Source organism: Bufo bufo, chromosome 8 (genome assembly GCF_905171765.1).
Source record: "Bufo bufo chromosome 8, aBufBuf1.1, whole genome shotgun sequence".
Classification (NCBI taxonomy): domain Eukaryota; kingdom Metazoa; phylum Chordata; class Amphibia; order Anura; family Bufonidae; genus Bufo; species Bufo bufo.
The window spans coordinates 45,999,111-46,019,571 of NC_053396.1; the positions used below are offsets into that span (position 1 = coordinate 45,999,111).

General features: G+C 41.5%; 1 protein-coding gene across 1 annotated transcript in view; it reads right to left on the bottom strand.

Moving 5' to 3' along the window:
* The window catches only part of ASTN2 (astrotactin 2), a 945,680-nt gene that overhangs the window by 661,768 nt on the left and 263,451 nt on the right, over positions 1-20,461 (bottom strand). The window contains exon 5 of the mRNA XM_040442406.1: positions 13,787-13,933. Coding sequence (XP_040298340.1) covers positions 13,787-13,933 — 147 coding nt within the window. The remainder of the gene's footprint in view (positions 1-13,786; positions 13,934-20,461) is intronic.

Sequence of the window (20,461 nt, forward strand, 5' to 3'; positions counted from 1 at the left end):
TAGGGTGTAAGCCAAACACATGATGCTCACATCCAGATTATGTTCAATAGCCTTTACTAAATTGGAAAACATCCTTTCCAATTAGATCTAACTGCATGGCGTATGTTATATAAATGAGTTATTAAAACCACATCTACAAGCAGTAAAGAAGAAGTATAGTTTCAAGGTTCATTAGTTTTGAAAAATGGATTTCTGGGTAAATCTTGGAATCTTGGCAAGTCATAGAATTTGAAGGACAGTCAACAGCTATGCATCAATTACATGTAAGGGCCAGAAATATACCGAGGTACTGCAAACATCCTAAATTATGGCAAATTATGAGGCCAAATCGCCAGACAAATATAGTAAAATGTAATTTATATTATGGTTTTGTTACAAAAAAAAAAATAATGCTTATAAAAACCTGCTTCCCCTTGTCCCTCTATCTCTCTTCCTTTCTCCTAATGTCGCTCTGAGAGGGGTGCAGAAAATTTTAGGTAGAAAGGTATGTGATGGAAGGAAACAGTAGTCTATAAGATGATAGACTTCGATTTCTAGTGCAATATTATTAGAATTTAACTCTGTAGATGCTGACACTAAAAAGTGTAATTAGTTTAGTTTCCTGACATCATATTATGGGTGTGGAGATCAGGGAAGCTTTCCTGGAGAAGACCTTTTGCACTAAATGCATGGCCCTGCTTTTCATGGCAGAACTATTTTAATAACATTTGCTGATTTTAACATGCTCAAAGCAGGATTTTAGCTACAGGAGATCAACTTAAAACTTTAAACTACATTAACCATTTTTAAACTACATTAACATGGAAATTGCTAAAACGACACTGATTCTGAATCTATCATTTTTATCTTCTTTCTTACTTGCAGTCATGCACCTAGCCGTTCTGCTGCCTGAGGCAAATACTGAAACAGCACCCCAACCCCCCAATACAAATTTCTTAAGCTAATTCCTTCCTTCCAGCACTACTGTTAAAGACATACTTAGAAAACATTACATACAGAGCTACAAAAGATACAGGGTAATACAGCACCACATACTGTGCCCACTGTGCTTCCCAATACTATACTGCAGAAACAAATAATCCCCCTTCCGCTGCACCCCTCTTGCCCTAGTGCTGCCTGAGGCAATCGCCTTACCTCGCCTCATGCACTCCTGCTTATTTGCGCTCCCTGTCTGTGCACCATGTGCATAAGGGCCGTGCACTGCATGGTGTGGACACCTAAGTTTGCAGGATATCTTGAGAGTACCAAGGTTAGGGTATGGCCACACAGTCAGATTTCCTAGTGCAGTTTTGGAAGCCAACATCAGAATTTTATCATAAAAGGAAAGAAAGTATAAAGGACAGGCACAACTTCTCCACTGCTTTTTAATTTACTCCTATTTTTGGCTTTCAAAACTTTATCAGGAAACCTGACCATTTGGCTGTACACTTCAGTTCATAGATTTCTGGAGAAGGTTAGTTATCCAGTTTGTTATTCTGGATTTTTTCCCTAAGACATGGAAAATTGACTTTTACCTCATCAGAGTTTTTTGCCTTCCTCAGGCTCAACTTTGCAGGATATTAGGCTGACCTGGATGGATGGACGTCTTGTTTCAGCCTTACAAAATATGTTGCTATAATATTATGGAGAGGATTTGTTCACTAGCATGCAGTACGCATTTGTGGGCGCACAGTGTGGAAATGCGAGTGAGTAAAATGAGACAAAAATGACAGATTTGAGGGTAAAATATGGTAGTAAAAAAGGTATACAGTACCTATATAATTTGTATGCATTATGTTGAATAAAATAGTTAGAAATGACCATAACGATAACCTGAGTGTCATGAGATTATAAAAAGATACAGTATATCCCTCAAAAACTCTTTTTGCTCTTCATGCTCCCATGCTCTTTGTGCAGTGTAGACTAGAAAGATGTTTTAGAAGCATACATGCTAAACCTTGAATATGTACTGGCTGTGTGTTCTCACCCTCGGTGGATTGAATTCACTGCCTTATGCGCAAATCTTCAGACAGCCTGAACAATGGTTCTATCTACCTGACGACAGTATTCTGAAGACTTGTCTTTGCTCTCAATTGCGGTATCAACTGACACCTTGCAGAAGAGTTCTTTTTGACTACTATTCCAGTATATTAAAAACATTTCTTCTATTCAGTATTTAAAAATCTTGAAAACTGTAAGTGAAATATGAATTAATAAGGAAATCTGAATAAGGTAAATTCTTTTTTTTCTTTGCTGTAGGCGTGCAATTACCCGTTTAAACCCTTCTGGAGAAAACATTGAACTAAATAGGATAATTCATTCCCTGCTATTATGGTTGGGTACAGTAACTTATTATGGAGTTGTATACATTCCTACACAGTGAGCCTCTCCCCCTTCCCTGTAGTAACTGCAGGAAAACAGAACTGTATTTTTACCTGTCTACAGAACCTGTTCTATTAAACGCTTATACAAGTAGAGCCCCCCGACAGAATAGAGTGGGTGTCAGCAGTAAATTTGTGTTGATGTCACTGATTATTTTGCCCTTCCTCTGATCCGCCAGAATAACCCCCAAAAAATGAATCCTGTCTGTTAAGCATCCGCCTTCACTCAGTCAGAATTTGGTCAGTAATCCATCAGTATTGCTGAAGCCAAAAAAAACAGAAGTGGATCCAAAACAGAGATGACACGTAAATGGAATATTTGCAGGTCTTCTGTGTTTTGTACCCACTCCTGTTTTTGGCTACCAAATCAAAAGCTAATTCTGATGGGACCATGCAGGCCTTACAGCTGCTACACAGACAGGATCCATTGTGAGTCTCATTTTTCCTTCCTTGACAGATCAGAAGAAGGGTCAAATAAATGATTGGGCCACTATTTTGTCTTTCGGCCTGGCTGACAGTCATGTAGTGGGGAGGGTGGGAACAGCATGAAAAGTCAACATAGTGGCCCTATGACATAGTAGTGAGGTGGAAGCAGCAGGAGGAGGCCACAGAGTGGCACAATGACAGTGTGGAGGTAGTAGCAGCATCAGGAGGCCACAGAGCGGCAGAATGACAATGTGGAGGTGGTGGCAGCATCAGGATGCGACAGAGTGGCACAATGACAGAGTGGGGAGGTGGCAGCAGGATCAGGAAACCACAGAGTGGCAAGGTGACATAGTGTGGAAATAACAGCAGCATCAGGAGACCACAGAATGGAAAGGTGACAGTGTGGAGGTGGCAGCAGCACCAGGAGACCACAGAGTGACCTGTGACAGAGTGGGGAGGTAGCAGCAGCATAAGGAGACCACAGAGTGGCAAGCTGACATAGTGTGGAGGTGGCAACAGCATCAGGAGACCACAGAGTGACCCTGGGACAGATTGTGGAGGTGGCAGCAGCATCAGGAGACCACAAAATGACTGTGGGGAGGTGGGTGGCAATACGAGTACCAGCTGAATATGGTGGGTGAAAGAAGGAGCACTTGGCATCAGATGTGTGGCATCAGGTGGGTGGCAGCATGAGAATAGTAGCTGAGGCAGGTAGCCAGAGGAAACTGGTCTCTTTTGTCAAAGTGTCGGTGTGGCACCATGAATAATCTAGTGCATCAGGCATTGGTGGGTGGAAATCCTGGCTGATCCACGAATGGTGACAATCCGGCTGTCACTACGCAAGCAAGTGAGCATGCATTGGGCCATTTGTGAAAGTGACTCGGAAGTACTCCCTGCCTCCATCTCCACTGCATACTGCCACGGTGTGTCTGGGTCCTCTGCCTCGTCTTCCTCATCACCCTGTAGCTCCTCTGGCTGCTCCTGCTCCTCCTCTCCACCTGTCACCTGTGTGTAAAATCCACCCATTTCGCTACACATTGCTTGTGCTCCAATGTCCTCCTCCTTCAGTTCAGCCCCCACAGGGCTCATGAGGCCGTGAGATCTATGCGCCACATCTCCATTCCCCTGACCAGCCAGATTTACCAACATCTGTTTCAGGACATGAAGCAGTGGAAAGATGTTGTTCATCCCGTAGTCCTGGAGACTGACAAATAAGGTGGCCTCCTCAAAGGGCCTGAGCAAACGGCAGGTGTCACGCATGAGCTGCCACTGGCTGACATCGAAGTTACACAGAGGAGTACTCCTGTCTGCTTGGATTATCAAGAAATCGTTTATGGCCTTTCTCTGTTCATATAGTTGGTCCAACATATTGAGGGTGGAATTCCAGCGGGTGGAAACGTTGCATATCAGCCTATGTTGGGGGATGCCGTTATGCCGCTGCAGCTCAAGGAGGATGTGCTTTGCAGTGTATGAGTGGCTGAAGTGCATGCAAAGTTTCCTGGCCATTTTTAGGATGTCTTGCAGATGGGTGGAAGACTTCAGGAACCGCTTGACAACCAGATTGAACATGTGTGCCATGCAGGGCGCCGACACCATGTTCTTCCCGCTGTCGGTCACCATGGTTCCTATTTTCAGTTGTCACGGAGAAAGCCAGGATTCGATTTCTTGATGAAGGACACGGAGCAGTACCTCCCCTGTGTGACTCAGTTCGAGGTGCAGAACAGTGTGACACCGCAGTGCACTGCACATGTGGTATGCTGGAGGCGCACTGTGCATTGTCCCTGCAGTGGAGGCTGAGAACACGGTGGAGGATGAGGAGGTAGACACTGTCGCATGACCAACAACGTGACAACGTGGAGGTGGAAGCAGCCAAGTTGCTGGTGTGGCTGTGCAGGAATCACATTCACCCAGTGGGCCGTAAAGGACATGTATTGTCTCTGACTGTAGTTACTGCTCTACACGTCGGTGCTGCCGTGCACTTTGGCAGACATCGACAGGCTCAAGGACTGGCCCACCTTCTGTTCTACATGTGTGTGCATGGCTGGTACTGCCTTTTTGGCAAAGAAATGACGACATGGGACTCTCCACTTCAGCTCCGCCCAAGCCATCAGTTCACTGAAAGGTGCAGAGTCCACCACATGGAAAGGGAGGGACTGCAGCACCAACAACTTGGACAGGAGCACATTCAGATTCTGCACCGCTGGATGAGTGCACACATACTGTTGTCTCTTGGCAATCACTTCGGTGATCAATTGCTGACGGAATTACTGATGAGGAGTAGGAAGAGGAAGAGCAGGAGCATCAGGACCAGCAGAAGATGGAAAGCACAGACAGCTCCTTTCGGCTGAGGTGGTGGAGCCTTGACTGACTAAAACCGGGTGCGTTCCACTGGGTAATGCAGCGGTTGCTGCTGCAGGCTGGACCACCACATCGGAGTCACGGTTCTTCCAGGACACATTATGGTGATGCTGCAAATGTTGACACAGGACTGTGGTGACAACATTGGCATCCTGGCCTGTCACCTTCTGCCCACAGATTCTACATATGGCCATGTTTACCTCCTCCGTCGGCTTAACAAAACACTGCCACACCGCCGAATAGGTGATTTTACCATCAAGGCTACGCACTGACTGACTGCTATCACCGCTGCTTCCGTGAACCACTGCACCACTACTTTCCAGGCATTTAGGCTCCTGCGAAGCGGGTGGTCTACCCCGGGCACGTTTGGCTCCCGACCTCCCACTGCTGCCACCCTGCTGACTCCCGGCCACCCTAGTGACTTGCTGGCTCTGCCGCTGCCTCATGGGAAAGCTGCCACTATCGTCTCCCGATGATGAAGCCCCTTCGTCATCATCATCATCGAGTACTGTCTGCATGTCACTGATATCATCAACTGTCTCTGGATCAGGAGCCTCACCACTCTCAACACCAGCACCCACACCACTCTCCTCATCACAATTTGCCCGCCTAGCAAAGGATGCAGCGGATGTCTCCTCCACATCTTGGCTGGCCAGTAGCTGCTGACTGTCCTCTATTAGCTTGTCCTCGCTGTATAGTGGGGCTGAGCCTGCAGCATATAATACTTCTTTGGCTGAGGGAACAGAAAAGGACAGAGGCAGATTGAGGATAGGTGAGGGCACAGTGCCTGTTCCCGGGTCATGCCAACTAAGGGTTGTGTCTGACGAACCCACCGACTCTTGGCTGGGGGTGTCTAATGTCACTTGTGATTAAGTGACCGAGTCAAGAACCGCTGGATTGCTGGTCAAGACACGACTGCTAGATGACACTGGGAGCTCAGGCCTCTCGCTGCAACTCCTGCTTCCACGCTCCCTTACTCTGCTGCGACCTGTGCCTGCGCCAGAAACATTTAGGTCTCTTCCACTCCGCTGTGCAGGGCCTGGCACTTCTCTGTCTGACATACTGTTAGATCAAATAAATAAATAAAAAGGAAATTAAAAGACCCCAAAAAAGACTGTAATTTTCTCACTTCACCACACAACGGCAAATATTTTTAATTTTTTTACACTACTATACGGAAAAAAGGGCTTTAGAACATATAACTGCACCGCTGAACGGCAAATAGGCCCTTACTTCTTTCTACTTATACACGACACAAAAGGCTTTAGAATATATAACTGCACCGCTGAACTGCAGAGTTGACAGAGAGGAAGATAAAAAACGCCATGAGGTATGCTAGAAGCCAATTTTCCTTATTTTATATAAAAGAATAAAATCACCACTTCATAAACTACACAATGTAAAAATGTGCTATGTAGTAAATGTAGAAAATCAGCAAAGTGAGCATAATGAGTGGTATGGACAAAATTATACATGGAACACCCCTCCCCCCTTTAACGTCACAATTGTTTTTTGAAAGACCACAAATACTCTTCTGAATTGTAAAATGTTCTCAAAAACATCCTTTCATGAAGTCATTGTGGTGTCAGTGCAAATGTCTTTAATAAAGTTCTATGAGTTTTTTGTACTTCTATTCATTTAAATACTAAGGTAAGAAAATTAAATCTAGAGGGATGCAGAACCCGGTAGGAATCAGGATTTAATAAAAAGTATTTAAATAAAAAAAATACTTGCATCGAAATGAAGATGTTTTAAGTTTTTTTTTAAATCTTTTTTACTTTAGCTCCTTTTAATATGCCCTTCATTTAGATATAACATTCTAAATATCACATTGGGACCTGCTGAGTACCACTGCTGATTTCCACTTTTCAGATCTTAATTTTGCTGTTATTTTTCAACTTCAGCAGAACTTTTTGTTCTTTAATTGTCAAGTTTTATTTAATTTTGACAGAATTATTAAATTCAATTAAATTTTGGCTCCTTAATTTTATTGAATGCACAATGATCTTTTCTACAGTATTTCTTCCTGCTGCGTTGACTTTTGATTTTAATTTTTTTTTGTAACATTAGTTATAGTTTAAAAAAAAACATATGTCCATCAAGATCGAAAAAGGTCAACTAGGACTAGGAGATGAAAATCCTTGACCTTCATTTTTTCCTTACTAATCTATGGCAAAGGCAAAAAATACTAAAGGGCATGAACCAATTTGAGAAAAGGAGATAAAACCCTTTTTGACTCAAAATTCAGTCAATAATTCTATATAATTACACTACTTTGGATGATATGTTGTTTCAAAAAATCATCTTAAAGGGTTTCTGTCACCAGAAATACCTAAATTAAACTGGCTGACATTAGCGATGTGCTAATGTCAGCTGAACTAACTAGCCTATTCCTAGTTTTATCCATGCCCCTGTTAGTCCATAAATGTAACTTTTATAATATGCAAATTTCCCTCAAGGAGCAGGGGAGTCATTGCTCCTGCTCCTAGAGGCTCCGTTCTCTCACCTCTGTCACCTCCCTCCAAGTCTTGATTGACAGGGCCAGGCAGCGTTCACATCCTCCTGCCAGCCCTGAGTACATATTAAAACGTGCGCCTGCGCCGTGCAGTACTCTGCACAAGCATAGTGAAGGAAGGACGCTCACTGGCTGCCGACATCCTTACTGCGCCTGCGCTAAATACTGAACGGCACTGCGCAGGCGCGAGATTTACCATGCACTCAGGGCCTGCAGGAGGATGCTAACGCTGCTTGGCCCTGTCAATCAAGACTTGGAGGGAGGGGACAGAGGTGGGAGAACTGAGCCTCTAGGAGCAGGAGCAACGCCCACCCTGATCCCAGAGGCTAATTTGCATATTGTAAAAGTTACATTTATGGAGTAACGGGGGCATGGATAACACTAGGAATAGGCTAGTTAGGTTCAGCTGACATTAGCACATCGCTAATGTCACCCAGTTTAATTTAGGTATTTCTGGTGACAGAAACCCTTTAAGGTGGCTATGCATTTAAAGGGGTTTTCTGGGATTTTGATTCTGATGACCTATCCTCAGGATAGGTCATCAGTATTTGATTGATGGTGGCGATCAACTGTTTGAGAAGGCAGCAGCGCTCCTATAAGAATCGGGGCCTTCTCCGTGCTCACCAAGCACAGTGCCGTACATTGTATTGCAGCTGTGCTTGGTATCACGCTCAGCCCCATTCACTTCAATGGAGTTAAGCGCAATACCAAGCACAGGCGCTTTACAATGTACTGCGCTGTGCATAATGAGCATGGAGAAGGCTCACAGGAGCGCTGGTGCCATCTCAAACAGCTGATCAGAGGGGGTCCTGGGTGACGGATCCCCACTGATCAGATACTGATGACCTACCATGAGGAGAAGTCATCATTATCAAAATCCTGGAAAACTCCTTTAAGATATCAATTGGTTGAACATTTATTTGTCCCTAATAAGACTACCATGCTTTTTTTCACTGGGGAGAAGGAATAAGCTGGTGACAGACAATTCCCAGGCTGGAACAAAGAGTCCTGCATGATGATTTCCAAAATACCTGATCCTTCTTTCCCAATATATCTTCTGTCAGGGATGAGTTAAGAAACCCCCATGCACATAAGACAGTTGAAGTTACAATGACACTGATATCGGCAGGTAAAGCCGACACTAATGCACATGTCACATAAAGCCTTTTTTGAAGCCATCAATTGTTTCTGCTCCTGTTTCCATCTCTTAAGGTTGTCCATTCTACAAATTCACTGCTATGGATTGTCACCTCTGGAGACAAAACTTATTTCTCCAACTGCAGGGAATGCCCCCTTGTCTTTTAAGAGGCTTTTACTGTGTGTGTATGTGTGTGTATATATATATATATATATATACACATACATTTAGTAAGGAGGACATGTCATGGTCACATGTCATTTATGATCCCCTATTTCGATAGTGTCTTTAGATTGTAATTTGAACATCTTTTTTTGTGTGTGATTTTTTAGGGACTAAGGGCTCATGCACACGACCGTGCCATGCATTGAGGTCTGCAAAACACAGATGCCGGCCGTGTGCATTCCGCAACAGAATGAGCGGCCCATGATAGAAATATCTATTCTTGTCCACAAAATGGACAAGAATAGGACATGTTCTGTCTCTTTTGCAGGGACACTGAACAGAGCAACAGATGCGGACAACCTCATTGAAGTGAATGGGTCCACATCTGAGCCGTAAAAAATGGTCGTGTACATGAGCGCTAGTGCACATGAAATACACATGCTGCATCCTTGTTGCCGCCTTTAAAGCTGTTCTATGGAGACTAAAGGTTCTGCATTGATGCTAATGTGGATGTTATAATATCAATATCCCCGCTATTTGATTTTTTTCTTTTTTTTCTTTCTACTATCCTGTTATGGAGTCTTTAAGGAATGGATATACGGATATTATGGGATTATCTTTTTGGATAGTTATATATGTTTGGGATGTCACCCACTTTCACTAAACCAATAGCTGGTCTATTTTTATTACTTATGGAGATCAATATTAGGTATACACAGTGTGATGATAACTGGCGAGGGTAAATATGTATGCACTTTATGTGACTCTGTAACTTGAAAAGAGGGTATTGTATTGCGGAAATGTCTAACTTTTTTAAGGAGCCACCTACTTAAATAAATGTCTTGGATTTTCTACTTAACCCCTGTGAAGCTGTGATCTACACTGGAACCTTGAATTGGCAATCTGTGATCACATGCACATGGGCGAAGGTCTTATTGCTGACCCATATGTACTATTTCTTCTGGTGACAAGTGAACGAGAATGAGCTAAAATACAACACGCAGAACAAAAGTTCCATTGTTTCTAGGGAAAAAATCAAACCCTTTTCTCTAAACATGGACAACCAGTTCACTTCAGGAACAAAAATTCCATAGACTCTAACAAGATACTCTAACAAGACAACACAAATATAATCTCATTATTAGCAAAAACCTACCAATTGAATGTAATAGAAAGAAGCATCAAAACAAATTTTGACCATGACTTTAACACTTTTAGTTTGAAATAAATTTGTCAACGTCATATTTTTTTTATGTTATTACTCATTTTAACATATGCGGCAGACATGTACAACTTGTCGATACAAATGAACAGGTTAATGAACATAGACGAGAATGCTTGTCCTAAATTGCCAGTACTTAGTGCACCAGGAAAAGCATTCTCGTCTTGTAGTCCGTCCCCTGCACTGCACGTCTTGATCAGTGGCAGATCCCTGCTGTTACTGACAGCCAGGCCCCTGCTGTATCCACCAGCATCGGTGACAACACTGATGCCCACGGATTAACCCCTCATATTCTGCGGTCAGCGCTGACTGCAGCATACAGGAAGTTAGCACTCCCCCTGCTTATTCATCGGATCCCCGCGCTGTGATGACGGGGCCTCAATGGTTGCCATATCAGCCTGAAGCCTTTTAAAGGCTTTGGGGCCTGGTAGCTACGGAGACCTATGAGGCCCAGCCCATAGGCTGTGTCTCATAGACGAACTGTCAGTGTATTACACTGTGTAATATACTGATAATCAATGCAGTACAATACAACATGAATTCTACTACATTGAAACGTTGAAGTCCCCTAGTGGGACAAAATTAAAAGTGATGCTTTTTAACAAATACATTTCAAGTAAAAAAAGTTAATTTCAAGTAAAAAAACAAAACAAAACGTTCCTTTCCCATAATAAAGACATAAAATTATAAAAAATAGGGGAAAAAAAACAAAAAATAGACATATTACGTATCGCCGACCGGCTCAGTAAAAATATCACATGATCCACCCCATCAGGTGAATGCCGTAAAAAAAACTGTGCCAAATAAGCCATTTTTTGCAACCTTACATCACAAAAAGTGGACCAAGTGATCAAAAAGTGGTATGTACCCCAATATAGTACTAATCAAACCGTCACCTCATCCCACAAAAAATGAGCCCCTACATAAGACAATTGCCTGAAAAATATAAAAAAATATGGCTTTTAGAAATGGAAACACAAAAACATGATTTTTTTTCCAAAATGCTTTATTATGTAAAACTAAAACAAAAGAAAAATAAAAGTACACATATTTGGTATTGTCACGTCCGTAACAACCTGTTCTATAAAAGTAGCACACAATCTAACCTGTCAGGTGAACACTGTAAAAAAACAAAAATAAAAACTGTGCCAGAACAGCCATTTTTTGGTGACCTTGCCTATATTTTGCCTAGATTTTACTTGGATAATTAAAAGTTGCCATGTGACATTTAAAGATACAGATTTTTTAAACAACCAAGTGAGTTTTATTGGTACTATTTTGCATACATATGATTTTAATTGCTCTATATTACGCTTTTTCTTGACAAAAAGCGTAATATAGAGCAATTAAAATCATATGTATCCAAAATAGTACCAATGAAACTCACTTAGTTGTTTAAAAAATCGGTATCTTTAAATGTCACATGGCAACTTTTAATTATCCAAGTAAAATCTGTTCTCGAAAATCTATGACTCTCCTTTCCTTCCGTGCCCTGCCGTGTGCCCATACAGCAGTTTATGACCACATATGGGTTGTTTTTGTAAACTGCAGAATCATGGTAATAAACATTTCGTTTTGTTTAATTGTTAACCCTTGATGTATTACAGTAAAAAAAATATTAAAAATGGAACACCTAAAGGGTTAACAAAGTTTGTAAAATCAGTTTTTAATAACTTGAGGGTGTAGCTTCTAAAATGGGGTCATTTATGGGTGGTTTCCACTATGTAAGTTACACAAAGTGGCTTCATAACTGAACTGGTTCTTAAAAAAGTGGGCTTCAGAAACTTTTTTAAAAAATGTGCTTATAAAATTCTAAGCCTTATAACAACTTAAAAAAATAAAATTACCTTTACAAAATGATGCCAACATAAAAGTGGACATATGGGAAATGTAAAGTAATAAATCTTTTATGAGGTATCACTATCTGCCTTAAAAGCAGAAAAATTCCATTTTAATTTTTTTTAATTTTTCAACATTTTCTGTAAATTTAATAAGTAAAAGGATTCCAAAGTTATTACCATATAAAGTGACACGTCAGATTTTCAAAAAATGTCTTGGTCCTTAAGGTGAAAAATGGCAAGGGCCTTAAAGGGTTAATGGATACCATTATATCTCGCCTACATAAGAGAGTCTAAAAGATCCTAAACTGTACAGCTGCAAATTCTCAGTCTGATAACTTTAAGACAGAATGCTACAATCTCAATGTGTGAATTGTGCAATATTCCTCTATTTCCATTATTTCCTTTTTAGCGTCAGAAGATAATTTTTATATTAGTATAGTTTCTAGTTGTGGTAAACATTGACACATGTAATGACATCTAACGACATAAAAGGTAAAACAAAAGATTTAATATATGGGGCATATTTATCAAAACTGTGTAACAGTAAGGCCTCATGCACACGACCGTATTTTTTTGTGGTCCGCAAAACGGGGTTCCGTTTTTCCGTGATCCGTGACCGTTTTTTCGTCCGTGGGTCTTCCTTGATTTTTGGAGGATCCACGGACATGAAAAAAAAGTCGTTTTGGTGTCCGCCTGGCCGTGCGGAGCCAAACGGATCCGTCCTGAATTACAATGCAAGTCAATGGAGACGGACCTGTTTGACGTTGACACAATATGGTGCAATTTCAAACGGATCCGTCCCCCATTGACTTTCAATGTAAAGTCAGGAGTTAATATACCATAGGATCGGAGTTTTCTCCAATCCGATGGTATATTTTAACTTGAAGCGTCCCCATCACCATGGGAACGCCTCTATGTTAGAATATACAGTCGGATTTGAGTTACATCGTGAAACTCAAATCCGACAGTATATTCTAACACAGAGGCGTTCCCATGGTGATGGGGACGCTTCAGGTTAGACTATACTAAAAGAACTGTGTACATGACTGCCCCCTGCTGCCTGGCAGGTGCTGCCAGGCAGCAGGGGGCAGCCCCCCCCCCCTGTAGTTAACACATTGGTGGCCAGTGTGGCCGGCCCCCCCCTCCCTCCCCTGTAGTTTACTCATTGGTGGCCAGTGGATCTTCGGATCCGTCTGTATAAAAACTAACCTACGGCCACGGATCACGGACACGGATGCCAATCTTGTGTGCATCCGTGTTCTTTCACGGACCCATTGACTTGAATGGGTCCGTGAACCGTTGGCCGTGAAAAAAATAGGACAGGTCATATTTTTTTCACGGCCAGGAAACACGGATCACGGATGCGGCTGCAAAACGGTGCATTTTCCGATTTTTCCACGGACCCATTGAAAGTCAATGGGTCCACGAAAAAAAACGGAAAACGGCACAGCGGCCACGGGTGCACACAACGGTCGTGTGCATGAGGCCTAAGACTGCCTGTTACCCATAGCTTTCAGGTCTAAAGCTGCTATGGAAAAATAAAAGCTGCGCTATGATTGGTTGCTGTGGGCAAAAAAGTCTTACTGTTAGACAGCCCCGTTGACTGTGCGGAAAGGTTTAGTACAGAATATTGATAGGACGTCTTAAACATTCTTACTGCTGCTCTCCATTTTGACACCTTGTTTCTTTTGAAGCTTCCTTTTGCTATTAATTTGTTCCAATGTGTAAAACCTCACTCTTTAGTGCCCTCCACTCTCTCACCATCCGCGATGAAGTGTTCTGGCACATGTAGTGTGACCTTCACGGTGAGTGGGCAGGGTATTTGCGACCCACACACTACAGCCAACACGCAGGCACTCACCCCGACCAACGTCAGGGCTGTTCGACTTAGTGGACTCTTCAGAGTACCTGAAATGAGGGAAACATAATAAGACTAATGTTATAAAATATAACAAAATGCCTAAAGCAAATCTTTTGGAAAAACAAACATTTATATAGTTTAAAGGGCTTAGGGTACTTTCACACTTGCGTCAAAGTTTTCCGGTATTGAGTCCCGTCCTAGGGGCTCAATACCGGGGAAAAAACGGATCAGTTTTATCCTAATGCATCCCTGAATAGAAAGCATTATGTTCAGGATGCATCAGGATGTCTTCAGTTCAGTCCTTTTACGGTATTTGGACGGAGAAAAAAACGCAGCATGCTGCATTTTTGTCTCCAGCCAAAAATCCTGAACACTTGCCGGAATGCCGGATTCAGCATTTTTTTTCCATTGGAATGTATTAGTGCCGGATCCGGCAATAAAATTGCCGCATTGACACATCCAGTCTTTTCTGCGCATGCGCAGACCTTTAAAAATTTAAAAATAAATAAATAACAAAAGTGGCTCACCCTCTCTTTTTAAACTACGGTAGAGGTGCTGTGTTTTTTGGTGACTTACCCTGTCACAATGTGTACAGAAATATTTATAAAAGAAAAAGAAAAAAACAGGCACTCACCATCTCTATCCTAAATTTAAAATATATAGTACATTTATTATAAAACACCTAATCAAAAAGCACATAATTTTTTTTTTTCCCAGTACAATATCGTATTGCTTTCTCTCTGGATTTATTATGACCACTAGTTGAGAAATGGGTATTTGTAATCTCTAACCGTGGACCATAAATCCATATATCATACATAAAAAATGCAAAAAAAAATATGTGATTCCCATAAGATTCCTAAATGTGCATTCATTCCAAATGTGCAAATTTGCAATTTCCTAAACCGTAAACAGGGAACACATACATTATAATTAAAAAAATGCCTAATAACATCTTTTAAAAATTAGCACATAGTATTTTCAATTCTGAAAATATAAAAATTATTCAGCAAATATAAGACCATGATGATCTGCCACAGTTGTATCAAACATAAGAGGACATTTTATATTCAGCCAATATAAAATTTTATTGACTCGCTCCAGATGGATCAAACATAAGAGGATACATTGATGTGGTTATAATTACCTTGAATATTTCCATGTACTCAGTGTTTATGTATTCAGCAAACACAAAGCTTTATGTATCGATCTCAATTTGATACAGCACAAGAGACAAACTTATTTACAGGTGAAACTCGAAAAATTAGAATATCGTGCAAAGTTCATTTATTTCAGTAATGCAACTTAAAGGGCTTCTGTCACCCCCCAAAACACATTTTTCATTTTTGGGCTTGTTAAAATCCTTATTAGACGACTATTCCCTATATAGGGCTCTTACCTTGGTCTGTGGCTTCGTTTCATTAAAAATCGATCTTTTAAAATATGAAAATGACTTCACTACCAGCAAGTAGGGCGTCTACTTGCTGGTAGCCGCCGCATCCTCCTTTTAAAAAAACCGCCCCCTCCTCCAGTTGATTGACAGGGCCAGCGAGCGCTCTCCTCCTCCGGCTGGCCCTGTCAGCATTTCAAATCCCGCGCCTGTCTTCATTCGGCGCAGGCGCTCTGAGAGAAGGACGCTCGCCTCCTCAGCACTCCCTCAGTGCGCCTGCGCCGATGACGTCACTGAAAGACACCCTACTTGCTGGTAGTGAAGTCATTTGCATATTTTAAAAGATCGATTTTTAATGAAACGAAGCCACAGACCAAGGTAAGAGCCCTATATAGGAAATAGTCGTTCAGTAAGGATTTTAACAAGCCCAAAAATGAAAAATGTGTTTTGGGGGGTGACAGAAGCCCTTTAAAAGGTGAAACTAACATATGAGATAGACTCATTACATGCAAAGCGAGATATTTCAAGCCTTTATTTGTTATAATTTGGATAATTATGGCTTACAGCTTATGAAACCCCAAAGTCCCAATTTTGAGGTACCCTTTGCTCAGGGGGGTATGGATTTATTAGCTGACAAGAGTGTGACACCTTCAGCCTAGATTACTGAACCTTTTTAACAAAATTCAAATTTTAAGCGCATTAATGCAATTCCTTTTAATTAGCATTACTGAAATAAATGGACTTTTGCACGATATTCAAATTTTTCGAGTTTCACCTGTATAGATTTTTTCATCATCACCTTTGGAACACTTTATTTTCAGAATTTTACATTTTTTATATTTTCAGGATTGGAAATACTATGTGCTAATTTTTGAAAGGTGTTATTAGGCATTTTTGATTATAATATATGTGTTCACTGTTTACGGTTTAGGAAATTGCAAATTTGCACATTTGGAATTAATACACATTTAGGAATCTTATGGGAATCACATTAGAAACGCAATAGCGTTTGTTTTTGTTTCGTTTTTTGCATTTTTTATGTATATGATTTATGGATTTTACAGTTAGAGATTAAAAATACCCATTTCTCAACTAGTGGTCATATTAAATCCAGAGAGAAAGCAATACGATATTATACTGGGCAAATTTATTTTATGTGCTTTTTGATTAGGTGTGTTTTATAATAAATGTACTATATATTTTAAATTTAGGATAGAGATGGTGAGTGCCTGTTTTTTTCTTATTCTTAAAAAAATAAAATAATAAATACCGGATCCGTTTTTCCAGATGACACCGGAGAGACAGATCCGGTATTGCAATGCATTTGTGAGACGGATCTCCATCTGGATTCCGTTTGCATACAGATTGCCGGAATCCAGCAACGCAAGTGTGAAAGTACCCTTATCCGATCCCTGTAATTACCCCCACAAAGCCCGGGCCCCTCCTCTAGAGCATACCTACCTGCTCCCTGGCAACCACATCTCTCCGGATCCCTGCATGGCTGCTGATGCATCTCCCACGAATCAAAACATCAGGTGATGGGGGGAGCAGCCAATAGCAGGCCATGACGGTGACCAGCCTCCCAAGATACTAGGGAGCTTGGTCACGGCTGCGGCCTGCTATTGGGTGCGCTCGCCGTCGCTGAATGTTTTAATCCGCGCGACGGGGAGATGCAGCGATGACCGTGCAGTGATCCAAGGGATGCGGGTGCTGAGGAGCAGGTAAGTATGCTTTAGAGGAGGGGCCTGAGCATTTTGGGGGTCATTATAGGAAATTGATAACCCCTTTAAAGAAAGCAATACATAAAGACAAGCTCTACAAATATCTATAGTACTATAAGTAAATGTGCTACCTATGTACATGCATACTCTGTAAACATACAAGAAATGCAAGGAAGCAGATCGTGTACCCTGCTTTATAGCTATACAACAAGAGCCTCATGACTAACAGACATACTGTACATTTAATCATAACCTTCCATAAGATTGCTAATGAAAGGTTATGAATAGTCTCTTTGACACAATAAAATTCATCACTGCAAACCATGATATTGAACTTTAACCCCTTAATGTCGAGGCCTATTTTCCTTTTTGCATTTTGGATTTTTCCTCCCCACATTGCAATAACCATAACTTTTTTATTTTTCCGTTCACATAGCTATATGAGGTCTTATTTTTTGGGGGACACGATGCATTTTTTTAATGCCACCATTTAATTTACCATGTCTTGTATTACAAAACGGTAAAAAATTCTTCGTGTGGCAAAATAAAAAAAAATACTGAATTCCACCAAGGTTTTTGGGGTTTTGATATCAAGGCGTTCACTGAGCTCTAACAATGACCTGATGTTCTTATTCTGCGGCTTAATGCAAATTTGGCAATACCAAACTTGTATAGGTATTTTTTTTGTTTTACTACATTAAAAAAAATAAAAACCTTTGAAAAAAATTTACATTTTCTTTGCATTGTCATATTTGGACAGCCATAACTTATTTTATATTTCAGTCTACAGAGCTGTATGAGGGCTTGTTTTTTTTTTGTAACTAAAAGTATTTTTTTATTTTTCATTGTTGTGGTATGTACAACTTTTTGATCACTGTTATTCAATTTTTTGGGGGGACAAGACGACAAAAAAATGGCGATTCGCAAGTTTTTCTTTTTTTTTCTCTTTACATTATGGCGTTCACTGTACAGGAATGATTTTTTATATTTTAACATTTTCGAACACGGCGATACATAATATGTTTATATATTTTTTATATGTAAAACTGGGGGTGATTAAAACTTTTCATATATTGGTGTTTTTTTTTTTTTTTTTTACTATTAGCCCCAATAGGGGGCTAGTACATGGAATTTTTTTGATACCTGCTTCTATTTACCCTAATAGAGATCTATTATGGTGAATAGGATTTTTACAGTCTCCATTCTGAGCTATGGCTCGTGCATAGCTCAGTATGGAGATTGCCATGACAGGCCTATATCGCTTCAGCAGCGACGAAGCTGCCATGGCAACTGATCGGAGCTCCCTAATTTCACTGAAGGGGCTCCTATCGGAAGGCAGAGGGAAAGGCATCCCTCTGCCTTCACTCACAGGTGCTGTGATCAGCATTGAATGACGGGGGCAGCACGATCGCCACTCCGTCAGTGTGAGCAGGTGCCACCTGTATGAAACATCAATTAAAAAAATTCTGTCAGCAGGAAATGCACTATTTAGCTGGATATAATGATACCTTTCACTTAGCGATCCATTACTTCATTCTGAAGAAAAAGTACTTTTATTCTATATGAAAGTGAGCAATTAAAAAGGGTTCTTCTCAGTGCTTTTCTTTTCTTCAATTTTAACATCGTGTATGTAGCACTTCCTGTTCCTGTACTCAACCAAACCCAAAGGATATTTCTCTGCCAAAGCTCAAGCCCCGCCCAGCTACTTTATAGCTCCTCCCACCCAGCTAGCTATATAAACACTCTTCCATCCCTGTCCCCGTTGCTGTTTTAACACATCGATGGACATAAAATCACAGGAAATGAGAAAGAGCAGCATGGAGAATAGAAAATAGGCGCAATAAAGGTAAAAAAAGTCTTGGAATTATGGAAATCACAGGATCGACAGACATGTTGATTACATGTAAATGATAAAAAAAGGAAACAAAATATTCATGCCCTTCAATGAAAGGAAGGAGGCGGAAAAGACAGAGATGATGCAACGGAAAGGATTCTCTGGTATTGCAAGGAGGAGGCGCAGGAGTAAGGCTGAGACCTCTGGCTCCAAGGCACAGTGTCAGCCTCATCCTGCTGTGACTGAGAGGTGGAGTGAGCCATCCAGTCCACAATCTCATTCTTTTTGTCCTCAATATTAATGTGGCGCTGTTTGGAAACCAGGGAGAATGTGGCCTACTACTACTACTACTACTAGTGACTGGATGGCTGGGGCAGCTACTGCTGTTTACACTACTACCCACATTCTGACTTTAAGATGATGAGGCAAGGGTCTTTTGTTTTCCATTCTTCTATTTACCATTTTATTATGAGGCATATAAATGAAAAGTCACAGTTTTGGTACACAGAATATTAAATGATACTAGCAAAATTGCAAGTGATTTTTCTGTAATTTAAAGATAGAAGTGCAATTAAATGTCCCATCTCTTCTACAAACACACTACATGCAGGTATTGACAATTTACAAGTGCAATGAAAAAAAAATACATGTCACCAGTACATAACTAAATGGTAAAACACTGTGTAACACTGACATGGAAAAGGTCTTAGGAATTTTAGCGGACAGCAAAGTAAACTGTAGAAACCAGTGTCAGGCAGCTGCTACCAAGGCAAATAAGATAATAAGTTGCATCTAAAGGGGCATAGATGCCCGTGATGAAAACATAGTCCTACCTCTTTACAAATCACTAGTCAGACCTAGGGTTGTTGCGGGTATCGAAATTTCGATACCCAATCGATACTTTTGCGGGATTTCAATATTTTCGATACTGGCCTGCGCTGCTGTGCAGTCTAGTATCTCTGAACATGAGCACTCTGCTGTGAGCGCTCCTGTTCCCTCAGCAGCACGGGGAGAAGGAACCATTGTCTCTCACCCCCCCTGTGCCGCTGCTGCCGCTGCCACCAATGGGGAGAGAGGGGCAGAGGAGGGGTGGGCACACTGCGCCACAAATGATAGGATGACCTTTTTTATGGGTTTGGACTTAGTTAAGTTACCAGGCTACATAAAGCCCGCTGTGCCCCAGTTACAGTCTCCAGTAGCCTGGTAACTTAATTAAGTCCAAACCCACGAAAGGTAGTCTTTAACTTTTAAAACAGGAGGCAGGTGCCGGAGGCCGAATCACATTGCCGGCACCCTGCCTTTCACAGGGAGCTGCAATCAGCGGCAGTTAACCCCTAGGTGCGGCACCTGAGGGGTTAACTGCCACTGATTGGCTGCTAGTACCCGCCTCCTGTATTAAAGGTTAATTATCATTGGTGGCGCAGTGTGTCCCCTCCCCCCCAGTATTAAAATCATTGGTGGCGCAGTGTGCCTGCCCCCCTCAACCCCCAGTATTAAAATCATTGGTGGCTCAGTGCCCCCTCCCCCCTCAACCCGCCCAGTATTAAAATCATTGGTGGCTCAGTGCCCCCTCCCCCCTCAACCCCCCCAGTATTAAAATCATTGGTGGCAGTGGCCACAGGGTCCCCTC